Source organism: Diuraphis noxia, unplaced genomic scaffold (genome assembly GCF_037042655.1).
Source record: "Diuraphis noxia isolate RWA-SAM2 unplaced genomic scaffold, SU_Dnox_SAM2 contig0001, whole genome shotgun sequence".
NCBI lineage: Eukaryota > Metazoa > Arthropoda > Insecta > Hemiptera > Aphididae > Diuraphis > Diuraphis noxia.
The window spans coordinates 51,226,763-51,247,313 of NW_028301711.1; the positions used below are offsets into that span (position 1 = coordinate 51,226,763).

The 20,551-nt window shown below is 29.2% G+C and overlaps 1 protein-coding gene across 1 annotated transcript; it reads right to left on the reverse strand.

Annotated features, from left to right (window-relative positions):
- Positions 1–6,507: 6,507 nt before the first annotated feature.
- Positions 6,508–20,419, reverse strand: Hem (Nck associated protein 1 Hem). The gene is made up of 21 exons (XM_015519331.2): positions 20,038–20,419; positions 18,926–19,030; positions 18,670–18,813; positions 18,421–18,563; positions 17,277–17,438; positions 17,074–17,189; positions 16,700–16,943; positions 16,306–16,625; positions 13,453–13,650; positions 13,151–13,391; positions 12,444–12,576; positions 12,056–12,354; positions 11,628–11,875; positions 11,454–11,556; positions 10,089–10,317; positions 9,903–9,996; positions 9,582–9,835; positions 9,409–9,493; positions 8,309–8,589; positions 8,070–8,159; positions 6,508–7,984 (listed from the first exon to the last, which is right to left on the reverse strand). The coding sequence occupies exons 1-21, from the start codon at positions 20,176–20,178 to the stop codon at positions 7,841–7,843; spliced, it is 3,774 nt and encodes a 1,257-aa protein (XP_015374817.2). The 5' UTR covers positions 20,179–20,419; the 3' UTR covers positions 6,508–7,840.
- Positions 20,420–20,551: the final 132 nt, after the last annotated feature.

Consider the following 20,551-nt stretch of genomic DNA (forward strand, 5'->3'; position numbering starts at 1 on the left):
AGCGCTTTTGTTATTAGGGTTTATTACAAAATTATACAGCTGCAAATATTAAATATAATATTATAATATTATTAAACATATCAATAATAATAGAATTTCAATACAATTATAAATATTTACACACACATGATATCTAGTTTGGTCAGTACGGAAAATAATAACTACATTTAGTCACGTTTAAACTAAAAATAGGTTCAATGTATCAAATAAAATCCAAAATTATGAATATAATATATTAGTATATATATAATTGAGTGTTTTTTGTATACCTACGTCAGTTCACAATGATAAAATTAATGGTTTTAAGAACTATTCAAAGAACACGTCTTATAAAAATGTATAAAACGCCACATTTAGGTGCGTTTTCTCTGACAGCCTGACGTCTAGACGGTGACTTATGTTCGTTTCCCGTACCGATAGTTGACGCTGCAGGTAAAACGGACCTTGAGAGGATGCTACATAGGCATATGTTGTTGTCTCCGTCTTACAAACGTACCTACTACCTGTATGAAGAACTGTACGTTAAGTGTTAACTGCAATAGGTAATACATATAATGATATAATTTTGTGCTGTTTAAAAACGCTACGACGCGACGGTTTGTCGAGACAATAATATTATCGATATAATATTAAATATAATTTTTTTTGGTTCGTAAGTTTTTTATTCAATCTGTTTCAAAAAAAAAAAAGAACGATAAGAGCAATTTATGGTACCTATATAGCTAAAAAAATATTAATAAAAATAAATAAATACAATGGCAGATAAGACAGACTGCATGCAGAAGCCTCCCAGCGGAGGTACTACGATATTAAATAAATTGATTATAAATATGTAAATTAAGTTTTTCATAAATCAATATTATTTAGCATATTTAAGAGATTGAGGCGTATAATGCAAGATTTTGCTAATTTATTACATAGGTACCTAGTGTATATACGTTTATTTTTTAAATTTTAATGATGATTTACGAATCAGTCTTGATTTTTGTTTGAAAACATTATAAATTTATAAATCTTTTTTTATTGATTTGAATTTGGTAATTTTTATGACCAACTTATTAGTTGCCATGTTTTATGCGATTAAATTCCGTATTTTAAAAGCTTGTCACGATGTACCATTTTTAGAAATATGACTCTTATAATACAAAATTTAAAGAAATAACAAATGAATTAATAGACTTTAAAATGCATCAACAATATTCAACTTATATCACCTGATAAGCATACCTATATAATTAAAATCATTCTATAAATATTATAAAAGTAACAATTTTCATTTATTTTTATTTTTAAACCTGAATTAGGTACCTATATTGCTTAGAGAATTATTTATTTATTTATGAATAATAAACCATTTCATTAAAAATAAATGTTTTATTTTGGTGAATATGACTATAGTACAGTAGAGGTTGTTGACGAGTATATCATTGTAATGGAAATGTTAAATTTGAAAAATTAGAATTCATTGTATAATAACAAAAAATAATTCTAAGTGATTATGGCGTAGCGTATTTGAATAACTATCATAGGTATTTGGATAAATATTCAAATATACTAATTTAAAAAAAATTAATAAAAATCAAAAATGGCTAAAATAGAGTTAATATATTTTTTTAAACTTTTTCCATATCTAAAATAAAGATTTGCTCCTTTGTGAACCAAGTATCTGAGCTTATTATTTTTTGAATTAAATCAATTTCATAAAAAATTGGCTGGGTAGTTATTTTTTGTTTAATTATCTAATTTTGTCCAAATTTGAAGTTGTTCAGCCTTTTTAATCATATATTATTTTTAAATGGCTATTTTCTTCCATTTTAACAACTTATTAAATACTATAAAAGTTTAAAATGTCACCATTTAACTTATTATCAATATTAATAGTATTTACAGGTATTCTATAATATGTACATCACAGTTAGACATCTGTAATTGATTTTAAATTTTAAACAGGTACTTAAGTCAAAAATCTGTTTAATCAAAAATTGTGTCATTTATACCTACCAAGTTTTAAAAACATAGAGTAAACAGTAAATATATGATGAATCAATAGCGAGCTAATTTAACTAAAGAGATAAAATAACAATAGTTTGCATAGAATACAATAATACATAATTTCATTACATAAAATATTATTCACACATTAGTGACTAATTATTCATTTTTAAACCTTAAACGAACATCAATATCAGTATGTGTGTATTGTATGATTAAGATAAATTAAATCCTACATTATTTGTACTCTTAAGAATACACACACGTACCTACCTATACAATATGTTTATGATTTATATGAATACCAATATTTTACATTATTTACATTGATAAAAAGTTTCCAATCTTTTTAATCAACGGTGCCCAAACTTTTTTTCCGATGTGCCCTTTTTTGGATTAAATAATATACATGGTATTTTCAAATTTTAATATTTATAAATTATAATAATAATCATAATATATTACTTATATATCGGGGTCGTGTATAGGCAATTCGATGTTTTATTTTCGTTACGGAGTGTGATTGTGTGCGAAGTAAATTATCATTAGTATGTGTAGGTACGTTCGACAGCCGCGATGAGCCGTCCGTGAATGACACTCTCGAACGCGAACGCTCATGTCAATAAATCAGGAAAAACAAACTATTATCTTTTATGCATCACCTATAAAGTAGGTATAAATAATACCAAAAGCGGTAGTGAATTAAATATACATCGTGAAGTTTGATTATAATTTCGAGAGAAGTGTTGAATTCGTAAACTCCTATAGACTGCTTTGTAGAAACCACTTTTTTTAAATAAAACCCAAAAAGTCCAAAATAAATACAAATGTAATGCAATTATTTGATAAGATTTTTTAAAAAAATATCCAAATCTTATAGTCCTTTAAAAATGAAAATTGAAAATCGACTTCCTAGAATGCTTAGTTATTTTGTTAAAGAATACAAACATAGTATTATATTAAAAATTAAATTCGGACATTCGGAAGTATGTGTAATTTTCCACCGCTTATTGGTCTAAAATGTAGGTACGAAAAATACTATAGTCTATAGTAAGTACTATAGTCATTATAGTACAGTAGAGGTTGTTGACGAGTAAGAATGTCCACCGGAAATTCAAATTAAATTTTTATTAGCGTTTGAATTTCAAATATTGACAAAAATTCGTCAATACCATGAATATTTGCAAATTGTTTTATAGTTCAAAACTCATAATATTGTTTGTATTTATATCTAAGGTTATTAAATTGAACACTAAGTTTTCCATAAATTTTGCTTCAAATATCTATAGAGAAAATTTGAAGCGTCATTATAGGTAAAATGTTTTGAGCGTTTGAGTTTTAAATTTTTATGAAATCGCGTAATGATAACGATTTATCCTTAAACCAGGTATATGTATATCTATGATAATATAAAGTATTATGAATTATGATAACTACATGCAATGTTTTTGGAAAAATTGATTAACCATGTCTTATTCAAAATGCGTCTTAATTGAAAAATAAAATATTTGTTTCAAAATAGAATATATGACAATATTTAAATTTAATATATCCTAGACTGACAAATCATCTCCGTTCAGAATCGTTTTTCATATACAATGATACCTATCATTGCATTCAAATTTAATCCCATCCATTACAGTAACCTACAGTACAGCAGAGCGACATCCACGACTTACCCGCTTTTTTTATTTAACATTTGTTCTTAAAAACCTTACGGCTTCCTCACCAGTATAATGTTTTACAGGTCATGGGTTGGTGACCTATGATTCATTATCAGGATATCAATAACCATAATGTTAAAATATGGACTATATTTTAAATGTATTGATGCATTTTTTTCATTTGTATAAATTATGTTAGTATAGCATCACATTTACGATCAATCCACTTCCTAGTTGTTATTAGTTGTTGAAAACTTATAAACACTTTCCCCAATGACTTTCAATAAATTCAGTTACTTATTTAAAAGCAAATTTCCACCATGACTCAGGAGGTGGTAGGTATTAATAAGTACAGGCACGTATACGAGACACTTTTATTCTAAGAGTATACCTTTTCGTAAAATTTGTCTATGTGACTGTGTGTCGTGTTAACTGATAACTGCGATAATATTAATGGTACCTAATTCAAATTGGTTTTCCATAAAATAATATGTATATTATATAAGATAAAAATGATAAAGTACAATACTTTGACATTCCTCTGTACTACAATATTATCCTATAGTCTATACCACTATATCCACCTTATATATAAAGTAAACATGTAATACTTTGGACCTTAATGTTTATTAAATATTAACCAATAATTAATAAGTATAGTTTGATAAAAGTAAACATTTTTTATTAAAAATTTTTTTTTGCTTGCATTTGTTGTTGATAAAATTATAGAACATAAACCATATTTGGAAATATTGCCTATACATAACGCCGCCATTACTTGTTATGTGCTAAATTAAACTGAAGCTTCACCGGGGTTCTTATTTTTTTTTCAAACAGCATAAACTGCATAGTTAATAGCTTAAAAAATTATTTCAAGATAAAATTATCATTTACATAGAATAGTGTTTACAACGGAACTAAAATTATATTGAATTGTATTTACAGTGTGATTCTTTTATCAAACAACACTCATTATTTCAAAAACTATTGAATTTTTTCAATTTTTTTTTCTTCAAAATTTTAGACCCATCTTGTTCTAGAATTATATATTTTTTTAAATATTTTCACTCTTATATTTATCAGGTAAACCATTATCAAATTTTGATTTTCAAATGACAACCTAGGTATACTTAAAATGTCATAAACTAAAAAGGCTATTTTTTCAACGAATTTTCACGTTTAAATTTTCAATTTTCGTTAATCCGTTTACAAGATATAGCCTCCCAAAGTTGGGTGGTGTTTGTGTGTTATAGGTGCAGGAGCGGACTGGGAGGTGAACGGCCCAGGATTCTACTGTCGGGGCCGGCACTACCCGTTTATACCATCTTCTATGAATAAGATATTTATAATACCTACATACTTTTTCGGGTATTTATTTATCAAATATATTAGGCGGTACTGCCGTACTGGATTGTGCATAAACACCAAAAATATAACTTGTACACTATAGTGTACGAAATTAATTTTTGATTCGAAAGCTTCACTAATTTCTAAATCCATGTTTAGTACCTAATTATAGGCTAGAGTCATAACTAGAGACGAATTTTATGCATTTGCATGATGATACTAAGTACATGCACTTATAAAATGGTTTGAAATGTCGGCGATTCAGACTTTATTGAATCCGTAGACCAATTTTAATTTTGCATATAAATGCATATTTGTTGGGTTGGTGCAATATAAACTTTAGGGTCCTTTTTTAACAAAAAATAAAAAAATAATAATAGGTACATATTTAACAATAAAAAGTTCAATCCATTTATTTAATTATAATGGACATTTTATTAGTTATTACTTATTAAAAAAATCTTTTATTTATGGTAGAAAAGTATGGAATAGGAAGGGTCCCTTTAAATTTGGGGGCTCTGTGCTAGTGCACCGCCTGCACATGCGTAAATCAGAGCCTGGATACAATGTACATTATATTATTATAAACTACATAGTTCGACTACGAAATATTAACTTATTAGTTATTAATGTATCGTTTTAATGGCCGGCAACCGATAGCAGTAGGTAGTCTTAGGGCCATTCTTACAATGCTCGGTTAGTGCCTGATAAAGTGATAACACTAACCGGAAGAATTTATCACGAGTAAACCGATAGAATTCTACCGGTTAGTCTTAACCGGACATTGTAAGAACGGCCTTTAAACTGTTTGGTATTTAAAATTTAAAAATACATTTATTATTAATATACTAATATTATCAATTGATGTTCATGAGCCCCTGGTGGCCCATATATTGAGCCGGCCAGGTGTGCTAGTGTGCCGTAGCACACCAGGCCCAGTCCGCCCCTGTATAGGTGTATGTTAGGTGGTATTACACACGAACACCATATAAGTGTTGTTTGATAAAAGAATCACCCTGTATATGTAGGTTATGTACATGTACACGTTATATTATGATCATACGTTGTTGGTTATAAGTACGTTGTTACACTCATGCTATAATAATAGTGATAAAATATTCATGGTCAGGGAGTGTTCTCACCACATCTCATTCTTCTTAACCGGGTTGATCTTGGAGCCTAGCGGACACCGAAAGTCATTGCTGAAGTCTTGCATGTTGGTCGTTGGAGAACGTTCCGATTATTCGGATATTGTCGGGTGCATGAACACCGTCGTCGATAGGGACGTTCTTCTTGGAGAAAAACAAATAAAAAACTAAACTATTTACCAACCGAAAATATTTTTAACTTTGACTACTTAAGAGCTTCGGTGCAATCATTTTGTAACTTGGGCGGTTAAATATTGGGTATTCAGGGAAGTAGTGGTTTTTTTAAATACATTTTAACCTCATACTTGGTGCACAATTGGTGTTTAGGAATTTAATAAAAAAAAAAAAAATGTATGTTGATTTTAATTATTGTTAATACATAAAAGTTTATTATCACTTAAAAACTAAGTTTTGGAGTACATTTACTCTTGATGGAAATCGTACAGAATCACCATTTTCTTGCATATTGATATTTGATCATAGTGCGACAAGACAGGAGCGGCTTAATATCTATTCAAAACAGTTTTTGCTATATTATTCACTTGTAAGATGGAGATAACACATGCCAGGTGTAGCCCCTCTTAATCAAATGATACTATTTAATGAATTATAAATATTATGACCATAAATTAGGCTTATTGTATACATATAACCTGTTTTAGTAAAATATTAACATTATTGAATATTTAGTACTTCTAATCATTTAAATTGATATGCGCTTAACAATACACAAAAGTCTTAAAACATAGTGTTATAAATTACAATGCAATTACCAATATAATATATAAGATTAAATATTAATAAAAATAATATGTTATTTCCATATTTTTTAAACATAATTGTTATTTGATTGAAATGCCATCTTCTAGTGGAAATTATATAAAGTTTGAATACAAAATCTGATTTAAAAAATTATAAATTCATAAGAAATTTGAAATTAAATAAAACAACAAAACTTAATCTGTTATATTATTCAACACAATGAAGTGTAATGAAATATTGTAAAATTATTTAATTAATCGAAGATAAATGTATTCTTTATGGTTTTATACAAATAACTCTAAAAGGTATTTTGTATAATATGTACAGATAAAATAACATTTTCTTATAAAATTTAAAGAAAATGTCGAGGTATATTTTGAGTTACCAATAATCAGAATGAAAAATAATAATGTATTTTTGTATTTATTTGTTATACTAACAATTATTAAAAACAATAATAATTATGTCTAAAAAATTCTACAAAATAGGATAAATAGTTAATATTAAATATAAACTGACAATAGCTCAGATGCATCACTTAATAATGAACACTAGTAATTGTTATGGTATAAGAATTTGCATTATGTAAATTATTCTGAGGCTGGCTCGCATAACTTAAAAATATAAAAATCACTTTTAAAATTATAATAAATAAATAAATAAATAAATAATAAAACTAAGAGATTAAATAATACAATAATGATACAAATATTGAGATAAACAATAAGAGTAATAACATATTATTAATTATTAAATAGTGTGTTGTGCTATTGTCATTATTATTATAAGGGTTCTAGGTGTGAATGTGGAATGACACATTTTACATATATAATAATTTATGGGAAAAATTTACTGATCAAACAATTTATCAACAAAAAATCATTATTGTAATACATGAGATATGAGTGATTCAGTGGAAGTAACTGATTATATTTGGTGCGAAGACGATGAATGACCACCGTGCTGATGATGCTCAATTTTATAGACAGCATGGTACGCATTTCTTATCAGAGCATATGGGAAACATGATTCTAGGAGATCCATTGTGAGAAATGGTGATTCTTGAACAATCTGTCAAAACAAGTAATATTTGTGTAATGGTATAAAAATTATAATATTATGAAGATTGGAAATGATGAAGTGCATACTGATGTACCTGATCTAGTAAAAGGTAAACAGACTCGCGGTTACGCACAGTGTCACGGTCAGCTTCTTGGCCAAGACGCAGCAGACTGGATGATGCAAGCTAAATTACATAAGGCACATAAATTTTAAAATGCATATTGCTATAAAAGATATCTGGAATTTTCACTGTTAATTAACGTAAGTGATGGAGGTAGATAGCATAATTATTATAATAGATAGAAGTAGGGTAGTTGAATTTGTTTAACTTACAGCCAGGAATTCTTTCATACGGTCTTCAATATCGCTTCCTGCTGCGGCAACTGAAGTTGGATCAGCTCCAGTACCAGTTCCTGATCCTACACCCGCAGAACAAACAGTAAATAGTGCTCCAAACACAGCATTTACAGCAGCTGCTACACAGTGCACATTGTTGGCATGCCCTTCCAATGAAGCACGGTAAAATGAGTGTTCAGATCGCGCCAACTTGGGCACCGAGACAGCAACAAAAACCATGAGTAAACATGCAGTTAGATGTTCATCATGCTCATCAGCTGTAAAAATGAAATGCATTGTTTTGAAGTATTAATAAGTAGTACATCCAGAATACGATTTCTACCTAGTCAAACAAAACAGCTGCCTAGTGCCCAAAAAACAAAGGAAAATGTAAAAACTTGAATAAAAAAAAAAAATTATGGCAAATTTAATAAATTTAGTTTTACATTTAGCATATAAATAAAAAAATAAATAAATAAATATAATCATAAAAAAGTAAGCATACATCACCTAATGGTGATAATTATAGAATATGTATTTTTATTCAAATAAGCAAATATATGAAGAAAAAAAAATTACCATGGAATCTAAACATTATGAATACATTTATAAACAAAATTATTTTAGTTGAATTGTATAAGAATATGCATTTACATAATATGAGTGTGGGCTCAACTGATGAGGTTTCAAAAGGAGAAAAAAAATATATTATCAATAGAACTATGTGAATACAAAATTAGAGGAAGATTTAATATATATTTATCCAAACAGCACTTCAGTTCAAATATAGATTTAATTGTTGGGCAGAACATTATTTTTCGGGGTTCAAAGGAGTTGAAAATTATTAAAATTACAGTCAATGGACTATAGTATACTTATTTGATTACTTGCACAAAATTAAGTTTGTCACATTGTTAAATGTTTTTATTATAAGAATATTTTAATGATAAGAATAATTGTTACTTTTTTAAGTAAATATATTAATAAATAAAATGATGTATTTTAGTTGATAAAAAAACAAAAAAGGTTCTATTTTGGTAATTGGTCGATATATTGAGATAAGTTCAGCCCTGAGAACATCCTAAGTCATAAAATACCTGTCTTTTGATTACGTAGTGCAGCTGCCAGCGCTGGGTCTACAGCACATTCCAAGCCTGCAGCTGAAGCCATTTCATTGACGAGCTGCAACAAAATGGTATACACATTATTTTTAATATTAAAAATATCAATGTGCAATGCATATATTAATGTGTTTTTTTTTATTACTCACCATAGTGTCAGCAGTTGCACTCGCTCCATTGACACTGCCAGTTCCTCCTACCACTACTCCTCCAACTCCATTGATACCACCATTACCCATTACACCACCAACACGGAGTTGATGCTGTTGATGATAATCCTGGACACTGGCCAACAAAAAGGGGACACGATCTTCAAGGACATCACGAAGTGCCGACTGAGCTAGCTGTCGAAAACTCAAGATCACACCCACAATAGTCATGCGCTGAAGCACATTGTCCACATCTTAAAACAATTAAACCAAAATTAACTGAATAATCAAGTATCACTTATTAAGAACAATGAAACTCACGCTGTAACTTCTTGAATTCGGTTTTCATCACATCAGGTTTGTCAAAATTTGTGCGAAGTGCCAGCAAAACTTCACGATTAGCAGCTACTAGTTTCTAGGAGTTAAAAAAGTTGATTAATTGCTTGATTCAAACGTAAGTCAACATTACTGATCCAATATTTGTTAATATGAATTCCAACAACTTACTTTTAGTTCTTGCACCTGACTGGCTACATGCCATGTCAGCGTCTCATTGAGCAATTTCATTCCATAGGGGCCTACAAGTTCAGCAAGAGCTCGCAACTCACTAATGTCACTAAACTCTTCTGCATTAAATGGGACTGCACCGTCTGCGGTAAGACTAACAAACGCTCGTTGATTTGGTGAATAACAAATGTTACCAGCACTCACCCGACGTAATAAAACTTCAGAATACCTGTAAGCAGTAGGCAAAACTAAAATTAGTACAACATTTGTCTTATTGTAGCAGTTAACAGTAAGAAGGGAGTTATGTGAATTGCATATCCAAAAGTAAAACCAAGCCTGGGGCAAGTTAATGATACTTTTTAATCGAGTTAAGTCGATGGAAAGTCGAACATTTTAAAATGTTTGAAGTTAACTAAGTTTAAAAAGAAAAATTAGGTTAAACTGTTAAGTTAAAAGTTATATGAACATTTTCAAGAAACTTGTTAACTTAAGTGAAGTTGATATTATTATTATTATGTTTTTAATATCTACATATTATATTATGTATACCTAGTAATATGGTTTAAAATAATAAAAATCATAAATATTATTGAACACAGAAAATAGGCAATAGCTTTTCTATACATAGAAATATAGAATTAAACATTTAAACTATTAGGTACTGGTGATTATAATTGTATATTAGTTACCAAAAGCATACAGAATGTATATGCATAACCAAATTAGATTTAATATAAAAATAACTTATTTAGGACGAAAACATTAAATTAAATGTTTTTAAAAATTTTACATTTGTGATTTGCACCTATCTAAAACAATATAATAATTTATTATCACATCAATTATTAGTTATTAGTATAATTATTGTTATTATTATAATATACTACCCATATGCTGCAGTATGATATGGTATATCTTTAAATATATACGAAACACCTAAATATTATAATATTAAATATAATATACACCTAACCTACATATGGCTATTGCTATGTCTAAATGTATTTACTTAATTCATTTTTCTTGAAGAATTCTGGTTAATGAAACAAGAAAATAATTTTAACTATATTTATAGTTTCCTATTCTATGAAGTTATGTAATATACATTATAAATGATAATTGTATTTTGTTTATTAATTATTAATTAATTTAATTATTTATAAATTAACTTTGAATTTGATTAAAAGTAACTCGTTATTAATTGAGTTTATATTAATGAAAATAAGTTAGGTTAAAAAGTTAAGTAAATGAAAATTAAATTTTAAAAAGTTAAAATTAACTTAACTTCAACTTTTTAACTCGTTTATGCCCAGGCTTAGTAAAAACTACTGTAATTTATATTTTTCAAAAGCAAAAACAAGTTACCACTGAGTGTACGATGATGCGATAGTTTTGTCACCGTGGCTGTCAGCATGCTGAGTTTGTTGTAGTAACGCATTGTTGAAAACTCTTGTTACATCAATATGAACTACATTAGATTAAAAAAAAAAACTAGATTAGATAACATAGCAGTAATATATTGTGGTGATCGTGTAATACCATAGTTTTCAACAGTTTGTAAAACGCTCATGTAGGCCCGAACACTGGCTAGTAATTCTGACGGTTTGGCAATGTCACCCGTGTCAGCATTAAACATGGCCATGCCCACCAGAGCTCGACCAAATCGCGTTTCTAGATGTTGGTGCAAGTACTCACGTGGTGCAAACGTATATTCCCACACATTTATCGTAGCACAGTAATTTAAAGCATAGCATAATTCGGTAAGGGCCATGTGTAGTTTGTCCATCCTGTCATGTAAAAGATGAATGAATAAACCATAATATTATGAGTTACCAATACGTGTAAAATAATATATTAGCAATTTTAAAATTTTAAAAATAAATACAACTAATTATATATAATATTTTTTTAATACATTTTTATTGAATATTTTAGAATAATATTACTTATTTATAGTAGTAACTAACGTGGTCAATTCCTCGCGTGTCTTACGATAACTTTCTGACCCTGGTCTGTCATTGTCATCACCTGCTCCCCCAAGTAACATAGAAGCTCCTGCGTTTTTTCCTTTGCTGGATGTAGATTTGTCTTTTTTCTTTCGGTTTACTGCTTGTGCAATCAGCAATGCACAGTGTTTGGGCAGAAGCCGATCACTCATTGTGCACTGTTCATCACACACAGTTGTCAGAATGTTCTTAGCTTCCTTAGCCATATCATCTAGAAACATATTAACCACTGACAGACTGCGTTCGCGAATGTGGTGGCGCTAATAACAATCAATAATTGGATTACATAAATAATGTTTCAAGTATATTTGTATAATGTAATGAGGGGAATAATGTATTAAAAAATTACCTCTTCAGGGCAGAGTTCATGCGCACATGATTGAAAATGCCCACAAACTAGTGGAAACGCAATAATGTACCGATTCTGAGCTGGAAACTCGAGACACATATGAAATTGATCCTCAAACGTTTTATTGTAGAAGCTACCAAGATACATATACAAAACCAATAATATTATAGAAATTTATAATTAGATTTTTATTTATAATCTTCTGTTCACTAATGAGTAATGACCAAATAACATCAGTAAAATTAGAATAACTTATACAAGCGATGATTAAATTCTTGACATTTATAATTAATGTATTACACTGTTCTAATTAATTTTGACTTATAATCTTAGCTTTGATTAGGTGAAATACTTTTTTTAAATTGGTTAAGTAACTATGAAAAAAATAACAGAATTGTATAGCAAATTATTTAATTTTCTGGACTGATGGTGCCACCATTGTATTTTTACTTTTTCAGCAGATTTTTCTAACATTGTCTTTCATATCATACATTTTCCTAACATTTATGAAAAAAAAAGAAAAATTTGCCAAATTGCCTAAGTTGTCTTTGAGTTTATGACAAACTAACAGCTTTTGATTTTTATTACATAGAAATATAATAAAATAAAATCTATAATTTAACTGAATGTTAGTTAGTTGACTAATATGAACAGCAGCCATGCATCAGCATTACACAAAAGTACATAACACATGATAAATAATATACCAAAATAGTGACAAATCAGAAGTATCAACGAGCATTTCATCAAGATAATCCACCATGCGTGTATGGTGCGCTGCAGTGTCAAGCTGGGAAGCTAGCTGACGGTGATCAAAAAGGTTCAGTTTTGAATTGTTGCTGTTGTATCCACCACCACCACCACTGGATCCAGCAGATGAACAGTAGGCTTGAACTCGGAACCAGTCGAGACGCAGAGCACGCAAGTCAAATAGCTCATTGTCCTCCACTATTTAGTTGCAGTTAAAAATTAACAAATAAGTAAAAATTAAAATAAAGTGGTTGAGTACCTTGTTTAACTGACAATGCAGACACAGTATGCACAATAGACTGGAGAATTACATAAGAAGGATCCTGCTGATAATGTTGTTGATCTTGCTGATTTCCATAAACAGACTGTATAGATTGAGCCAATTGGACAGCATCATATCCAACCAAGTACTGAACATAATAACGTTGTACAACCTGACTGTACTTACGCACTAGCACTAAAAAGTTATGACAAAGAGCAATTAAAATGATACCCCTAGAATTAATAAAAATTCATAAAACTGTTGACAAAAATCAATTACTAAAATTGTTACAAAAAAATGTATTGATAAGCTAGTGTAGTATTTTGTCTAGATAAGTAGATTTTTACCTTTTCTAGATAAACAAAAATTATTTTACTAACTGAGCTGTTAACTAAGATAAATAATAATTAAATGATCTAAGTAAAATTATGTTTTTAAAGATTTATATAATTAATTAATTAATTAATTAATTATATATTGTATACACAAAACAAATTATTATTTTAATAAACACTTATATACAATGTTGGTATTATAATATACCTAACTAAATAGTTTATTCATTTTTGAATAATTAAATTTATCAATTTCATATTTTAAATGTTCTAAGAAATAAATAGGTAAATAGATTTTGTGTAAATAAATTATCAGCATTGTAATTTGTCAACTTTCAACAGGTTCTATCCACATTCTAAACTTTTTTTAATTTTAATTGATCATAAATCAAAATAATTAAAATAAAATACAATAATTATTTTAGGATTGCGACAACATCTACATGAATGATGTATATATTATAATATATTTCAATAATACATATCAATGTATGTGAACACATACATTTACCATAAGTTCTATACTCATTAATTAGGTACTTGTACAAGAAATTTATTTCAATATAATAATCCAAAATTTAGAACTTAAGTACAACAAAATTCTAAAATAATTACATATGTATAAAAATTTAAATTCTAAATAATACAAAATATTAATAAACTCTTGTTTTTCTAACAACAAATTGTATAGCCTTTTAAAAATTGTTAACATTTTAGATTCTGAGCAGAGCGATGAATGTATATTGATTTTACCATGATTTTACCATTCTTAATACTTTTCTAAATAATCGAGAATAACAAACTAAAAATTATGGGAAAAACGGGAAATTTTACGCACACTCATTTTTCGACAAAATCGATTTTGGTTTTTGATGTAACTTTAAAACAAATGACCATAGATACATGCAATTTTCACCGAATGTTTATATAAGTATATTCTATCCACCATGCAATTTTCAAAAATTTTCGACTTAAGTTGAGCTATTCATAGGCATTTGAAATTTTCGATCATTATTAGTTTTTTTTAAATTAATATCGATAAAAATTTATTTGTTAAGGCAGAAAAGCTTGAAAATTTAATACAAGGCTCGTAACATATTGTTACAATAGCAGTTGAAAAATAAAATAAATTCATAGTCACAATTTTTTTTTTATAAGCATTCAAAGTTTGAATTTTGACAAAATACATGAAAATCACAAAAATTCACAAAATATTTTAAGCTAGAAATTCATAAAAAATTTTCTATCTAATCTATAATATATTCTAGACAGATAAACCGTCTTCGCTCAGAATCGTTTTTCGCATACAATGATATAAAATCATTGGATTCAAATTTAATTCCATCCATTACAGTAACCCACTTGTAACCTACTGTACAGCAGAGAGACATCCACGACTTACCCGCCGCCTTTTTAGATTCTGTAGACGTGAGGAATGTATTGATTTTACAATGATGTATGTTTTTTTTGTGTCTGTCATCACATTTTGGAATAGAAATAATGCTTTGATTTATTACTTCTACCCTTTTTTAAAAAGGAGAATACATCTAGTACGTACTTTGGGTGGTTAAAAATAAAATTTCTAATAGTTTTCAAAAGCGTCAAGGATAACACTAAAAAAGTAAAAAATAAAAAGAATTTTGACGCATGATAAGTTTTCAACAAAATCGATTTCTTTATTTTGCTATAACAAAAAAAAGAACCATTGTAAATATTTGAAATTTTCACAAAATATTTGTATTAGCTTTATTTATTTGCAATTAAATTTTCAAAATATTTCAATTTTGTTTAAAGCTATTTAGAGACAATTGAAATTTTCGATTTTTTTTTTTGAAATGCCTAAAAAAAATTTGGCTGTCCAAAAATCTTTAAAATTTAATACAGGGTTTATCATAAGTTGTACTTATCGTAGTAAAAGAAAAATTAAAAATCGTTAGTCACAATTTTTGTTTATAAGCATTTAAAGTTCAAATGTTTACGAAATATGTCAAAATCGCGAAAATTTGCATAGAATTATGAAGTTGAAAATTCATAAAATTGTTGTGATTTATGCTTAAGATTAAAAAACCCAACACAAGGTTCTCCATAACTTTTTCTTCAAATAACTGTAAAAAAAACTCCAGAGTCAATATAGAAAACATTTTGTGAGCATATAAAAATATAGGTAATATAATATATCCTAGACTGACAAATCGTCTCCGTTCAGAATCGTTTTTCGTATACAATGATACTTGTCATCGATTCAAATTTAACATATCCATTATAGTGACCTTTTCTCCATCTCTACTATACAGCAGAGCGATACCCAAATGCCCACTTTTTTAAAAATTTATTTGACATTTATAGTATTAATGTAATTTAAAAAAAATATTTTATCCAGATAATTAAATAATTATATATTTTTTATTGTCATAATTGTTCTGTTCTTACAATTTATTGTACTAATTGTACTACTTATTACTATTTTAGTTTATATTTTAAAAAAAACATTTATGCAAGAATTTTGATAACTCACTCCGAAGCTCCTCCATATGAAACAGTAACTCAGGAAGCTGCCTGTCAACTAAAAGGTCTTCTACACCGGATGATTTTCCACTGGAATTAGATTTTCCAGTACCTCCTGTACCTGTCCCTGTTCCCTTTTGACTGTTACCACCTCCAGAATTAGGTGCACCATGTCGCAGCAACCAGCATACTTCATCTCGGGCTAAGCTTAGCCCAATAAATACCAGCAGGACTTTTGGGCCCAACAACCCAGGCTGATCGGTTAGTATTAGTGCCAATTCTTTAAGTGCCGTACGTAAGTACTTACGACGTTCACGGTGTCTGTACACCCTAAAATGTGATATAATGAATTACATAAATTATTACATTAGATATTTTCAATATTAGAAACTATTAAAACTAACGCTTTTTGTGTAGCATGTGTATGTGCCTCTTTAACTTCAGATACTCTTTTTCCATAACCCTTCAATGTATCAAAAAATGACTGAACGAATGAGTGAATCGGTACAGTTTCATCTCTAAACAAGGCAATTGACCAATTTGACTCCAGTGCAGCTAACCACAATTTATGAGCTACATTGCCATCTTGGTTGTGTTGCTGCTGGTTTGGTGGTATTTGCAACGTCTGATGGCACAGCAAAAAGCCAACTGTCGAGAAGAAAACAAAAGAAAACATTAGTCAATTTATCATTTTAAATTTAAATTGTAGGTATTCCCAATAAAAACTAGAATACATCAATGAGAAACAAAAGAATAAAAATAGAAAATGTATACTTACATATAATCCAACGTTCCATGGTTTCTAAGGATAGATACTCGCAAGACACAGTGTCTGTAGATGAAGGTTTCAGTAGTTGCGCTGGGTTACCTACTAGACTGAGTTTCTGGTCAGACCTAGGATAATAATTTAATTAATCTACAATATATCAAGTCTAGGGAGGAAAAGTAACACAGCATTAATAAAGATAAAATTGTCTTTACCTCCACTTATCTGCTGTCAAGTTGCGCTGCACATACACTGGCCAAAGGGAACGTAGAGCTCCAGATAAAAGCTTTGTATGTGGCACAAATTCATCAGCTAACCGACGGACTGGTTGTTCATAGTCTACAATCATTTGGCCAAGACGTGGGAAGCTCAGATCACTGTAAAACAAATTAATAAAATACTGATATTGGGAAATAAAAAGGTGGACAGTGTAAATATAAATCAATTTTATTAAGAGGATGCCATACGAGCATTTATTATCTCCGCCTTGGAAGCGACAAACATGGCAAATTATACGTTCACTTAACACATTTCACTCTGTAAAATTAGAGTGAATTTACCTCTCATAAAATTTAAAGGTAAAAATAATATCTAGGGCATTTTTGAGGATTTTATTGATATTATTATTTTTAAGTACCTAAGGTATGACCAACTTTTAAACTGTTTTTTTTTATTGGTACATTTTTAAACGATCATAACTTGCTTAAAAATAAGAACAATATCAATAAGATCCTCCAAGATTTCCTAAATAATATTCTTGCTTTTTAATTTCATAAAAGGTAATTCACTCTAGTTTTAGAAATTACAAAGTAAAACATATAATTGTGAGGGTAAAATTTGCGATGTTATTCGTTTGTAAGACAGAGACAAAAAAATGTCGATGTAGCATCCTCTTAATACTATTTTACCAATGCTAAATTATGACTAAAAATATAAGTATAATTACGGGTTTTTTGATATACACATCCCTATTCATCCATATTCTCGTCTATATTATAGGTTATATTATTTCTAATTGGCTGGCATTATTTGATTATTATTATATTGTGGAAAACCCAAAAATTGGAAAACTATGACATAGGACTGGTATAGAAATATTCATGCTGTGATTAATTGTTAAAGTTTAATTTAATAGACAAAAGTTCTTTAACAATAAGTATAACTAAAAATCACATAAAATAACAGTAAAAATTAACTTACAAAACACAAAAAAATACAAAATATAATATAGGTACTGCATTATCTGTGATATTTTGTTGTGAGTTAAATTAAAAGATGAATAAAGAGATACTGAAGGTTTTAAATTGCTGGATTGTGAGAATAAGCTATTTATTTTATATGTCAGTAGTAATACATTACCTCTGATTATGTACCATTTCATGTGCAGCATTAAATAAACCTAACACAGCTTTACGATCTTCAACACGTGATAATAAAACCATGAGAGCTACGTATGTGGCCACTAAGTCTAGGTAGGCTCGTGTTAGCTCATAATTTACCGTCTATTAAAATAAATGATAATTGTCAACAAACATTAGTGATGTAAGTAAATAATGGTAGTAATAATTTAATGTAAAAAAAGAAAAATGAAAATATTATGCAACTTACAATATCCAGATTTACTTGACATGCATCCATGGTAGTTAATAGTTCACACACCTGATCTTTGAAATCAAGAAGGTCGACAAACGTGTAATAGTATAAAGACAATGATTTTATGATATCACTACGTATGGGTGTAATGGCCTGAAGCTGTTTAAGTTTGAAAAATTCCCACAAAAAAATGAGTCAATATTAAAACATCAAATATTTGTACTGTTTAAGCAGTGCCTTATTATTACTATTATATAATAAAAATACTTACACCTTTGATGTCTACATTGGGAAACCTGCGCACAATATATTTAATTGCAGACTCAAGTGTTTTGTCAGACAGGAACGCTGGCTTGGATTTGGCATCACCACATGCCTGTCATAAAAATAGTGTTAAGAATTATACTTAAGAAGACAGCACACCCGCATGAGTTGTCACTGTCTTAAAGGCTATCTTACCCAACCCTACTACTTAGCAAATTTCTGTTCACTAGTTTCAATAGTATGTTGTTAATTTTGGTATTAGAGTGAATTGTCCCATTATAAAACTTTTAGGTAGGAACATTATTTGTGTTCTTTTATTGGTTTTTCTTACGATTTTGTAATGAGGTGTGTGAAGAATAATTAGAAAATGCGCATATCCAACAAATTTAAAATTTAATACATCCTAAAAAAAGACAGATAATGTTCTTACCCAGATTTCAAATTTGATTGAAAATATTTACATTTGATCAACAACAAATGACAAATTCCTAATAAAATGAAAGACTAACTTTGGTGTATCTACAGTGTAGATTTTTTTTTAAAACAATAGCAGAGATTCACTTTCATTCATTTAAAAATCTATACGCATTTTTTTAACCTAAATAAACAAAATAATCTTTGGCTATTTCATAGTCAAAGATTAGGTTTATTGGATTTTTATGAATATGCACAATCTAAAATATACAAATATTATTAGTGAGATTTTAAACATTTTAAGTATTTATAGGTATTAGGTACAATGTTAGTATTTAAAAAAGGAGAAACAATAAATAAATCAGAACATATTGTATTTGAGTCATCTCTGAGCTCATAAGCTTATTTCTTCGTTCAAAATACCTACTCAGTTAAACCTACCAATAAAGGAGTTTTAGTTTATGTATTGGACAAGATAACTATGTATTTAGCGTATGAAAATAAACGTTGAAAAAATGTGAAACGTCAACGGTTTTTAAATCAGATATACACAAAAACATATAGGTACCTATTCTTTTATCATAATTAATTAAGATATGGCAATTCTAACATTTCTAACTCTACTGGTCTCAACACCGCCGCCTTCATAGTGAAAGCAAAATAACAGCACATGCACAGGAGCGAATACAAAAGACGGTCACGTACCTTCTTGATGTTGTAGATCCGTGTGAGCATGCCCACACCCCGGTCGTTGATCAAGCTCAGCTTCTCGGCTAGCTTATGATGGCCGGCGGATAAACCTCCGCCACTGCCGCCTCCCAGGGATGAACCTGAGCGCGACGACATCGTTTCGTTTGTCGACAGTGAAAACCGTTCGTTCGTCCGACGGGCTGTTTGCACGCACGCGTCAATCGAATTCCTATTTATTTCCCAAGTTTTACCGACGGAAACGCCGATCCCAGCCGTAATTGCTACCGTCCGGATTGTTATTATGATGATAAACAGCGTTTTTGTGCGCGTAAGAGTCTGCGTCTCGGTGATAAATTGATAATAGATAATAAAAACAACAATAACATGGCGGTTATAGTACGACGCAATCGCAGTGTGACAACCACCTAGTCCGATTGTGCACGACTGAATATTTCGCCGGCGGACATTATCCGTCACATCGTTGTAATCTCGTCGGTGTTATCACTTATCACCTTATCTCTGATGACGA

Bases quoted from the DNA above. Each gene is read 5' to 3' on its own strand.
- Hem (XM_015519331.2), bottom strand. From the start codon at position 20,178: ATGTCGTCGCGCTCAGGTTCATCCCTGGGAGGCGGCAGTGGCGGAGGT. The intron at 19,031-20,037 runs GTACGTGACCGT...TTTTTATGACAG, and splicing joins GGATCTACAACATCAAGAAG to GCATGTGGTGATGCCAAATC. The intron at 7,985-8,069 runs GTACATCAGTAT...TTGTTTTGACAG, and splicing joins TTTACCTTTTACTAGATCAG to ATTGTTCAAGAATCACCATT.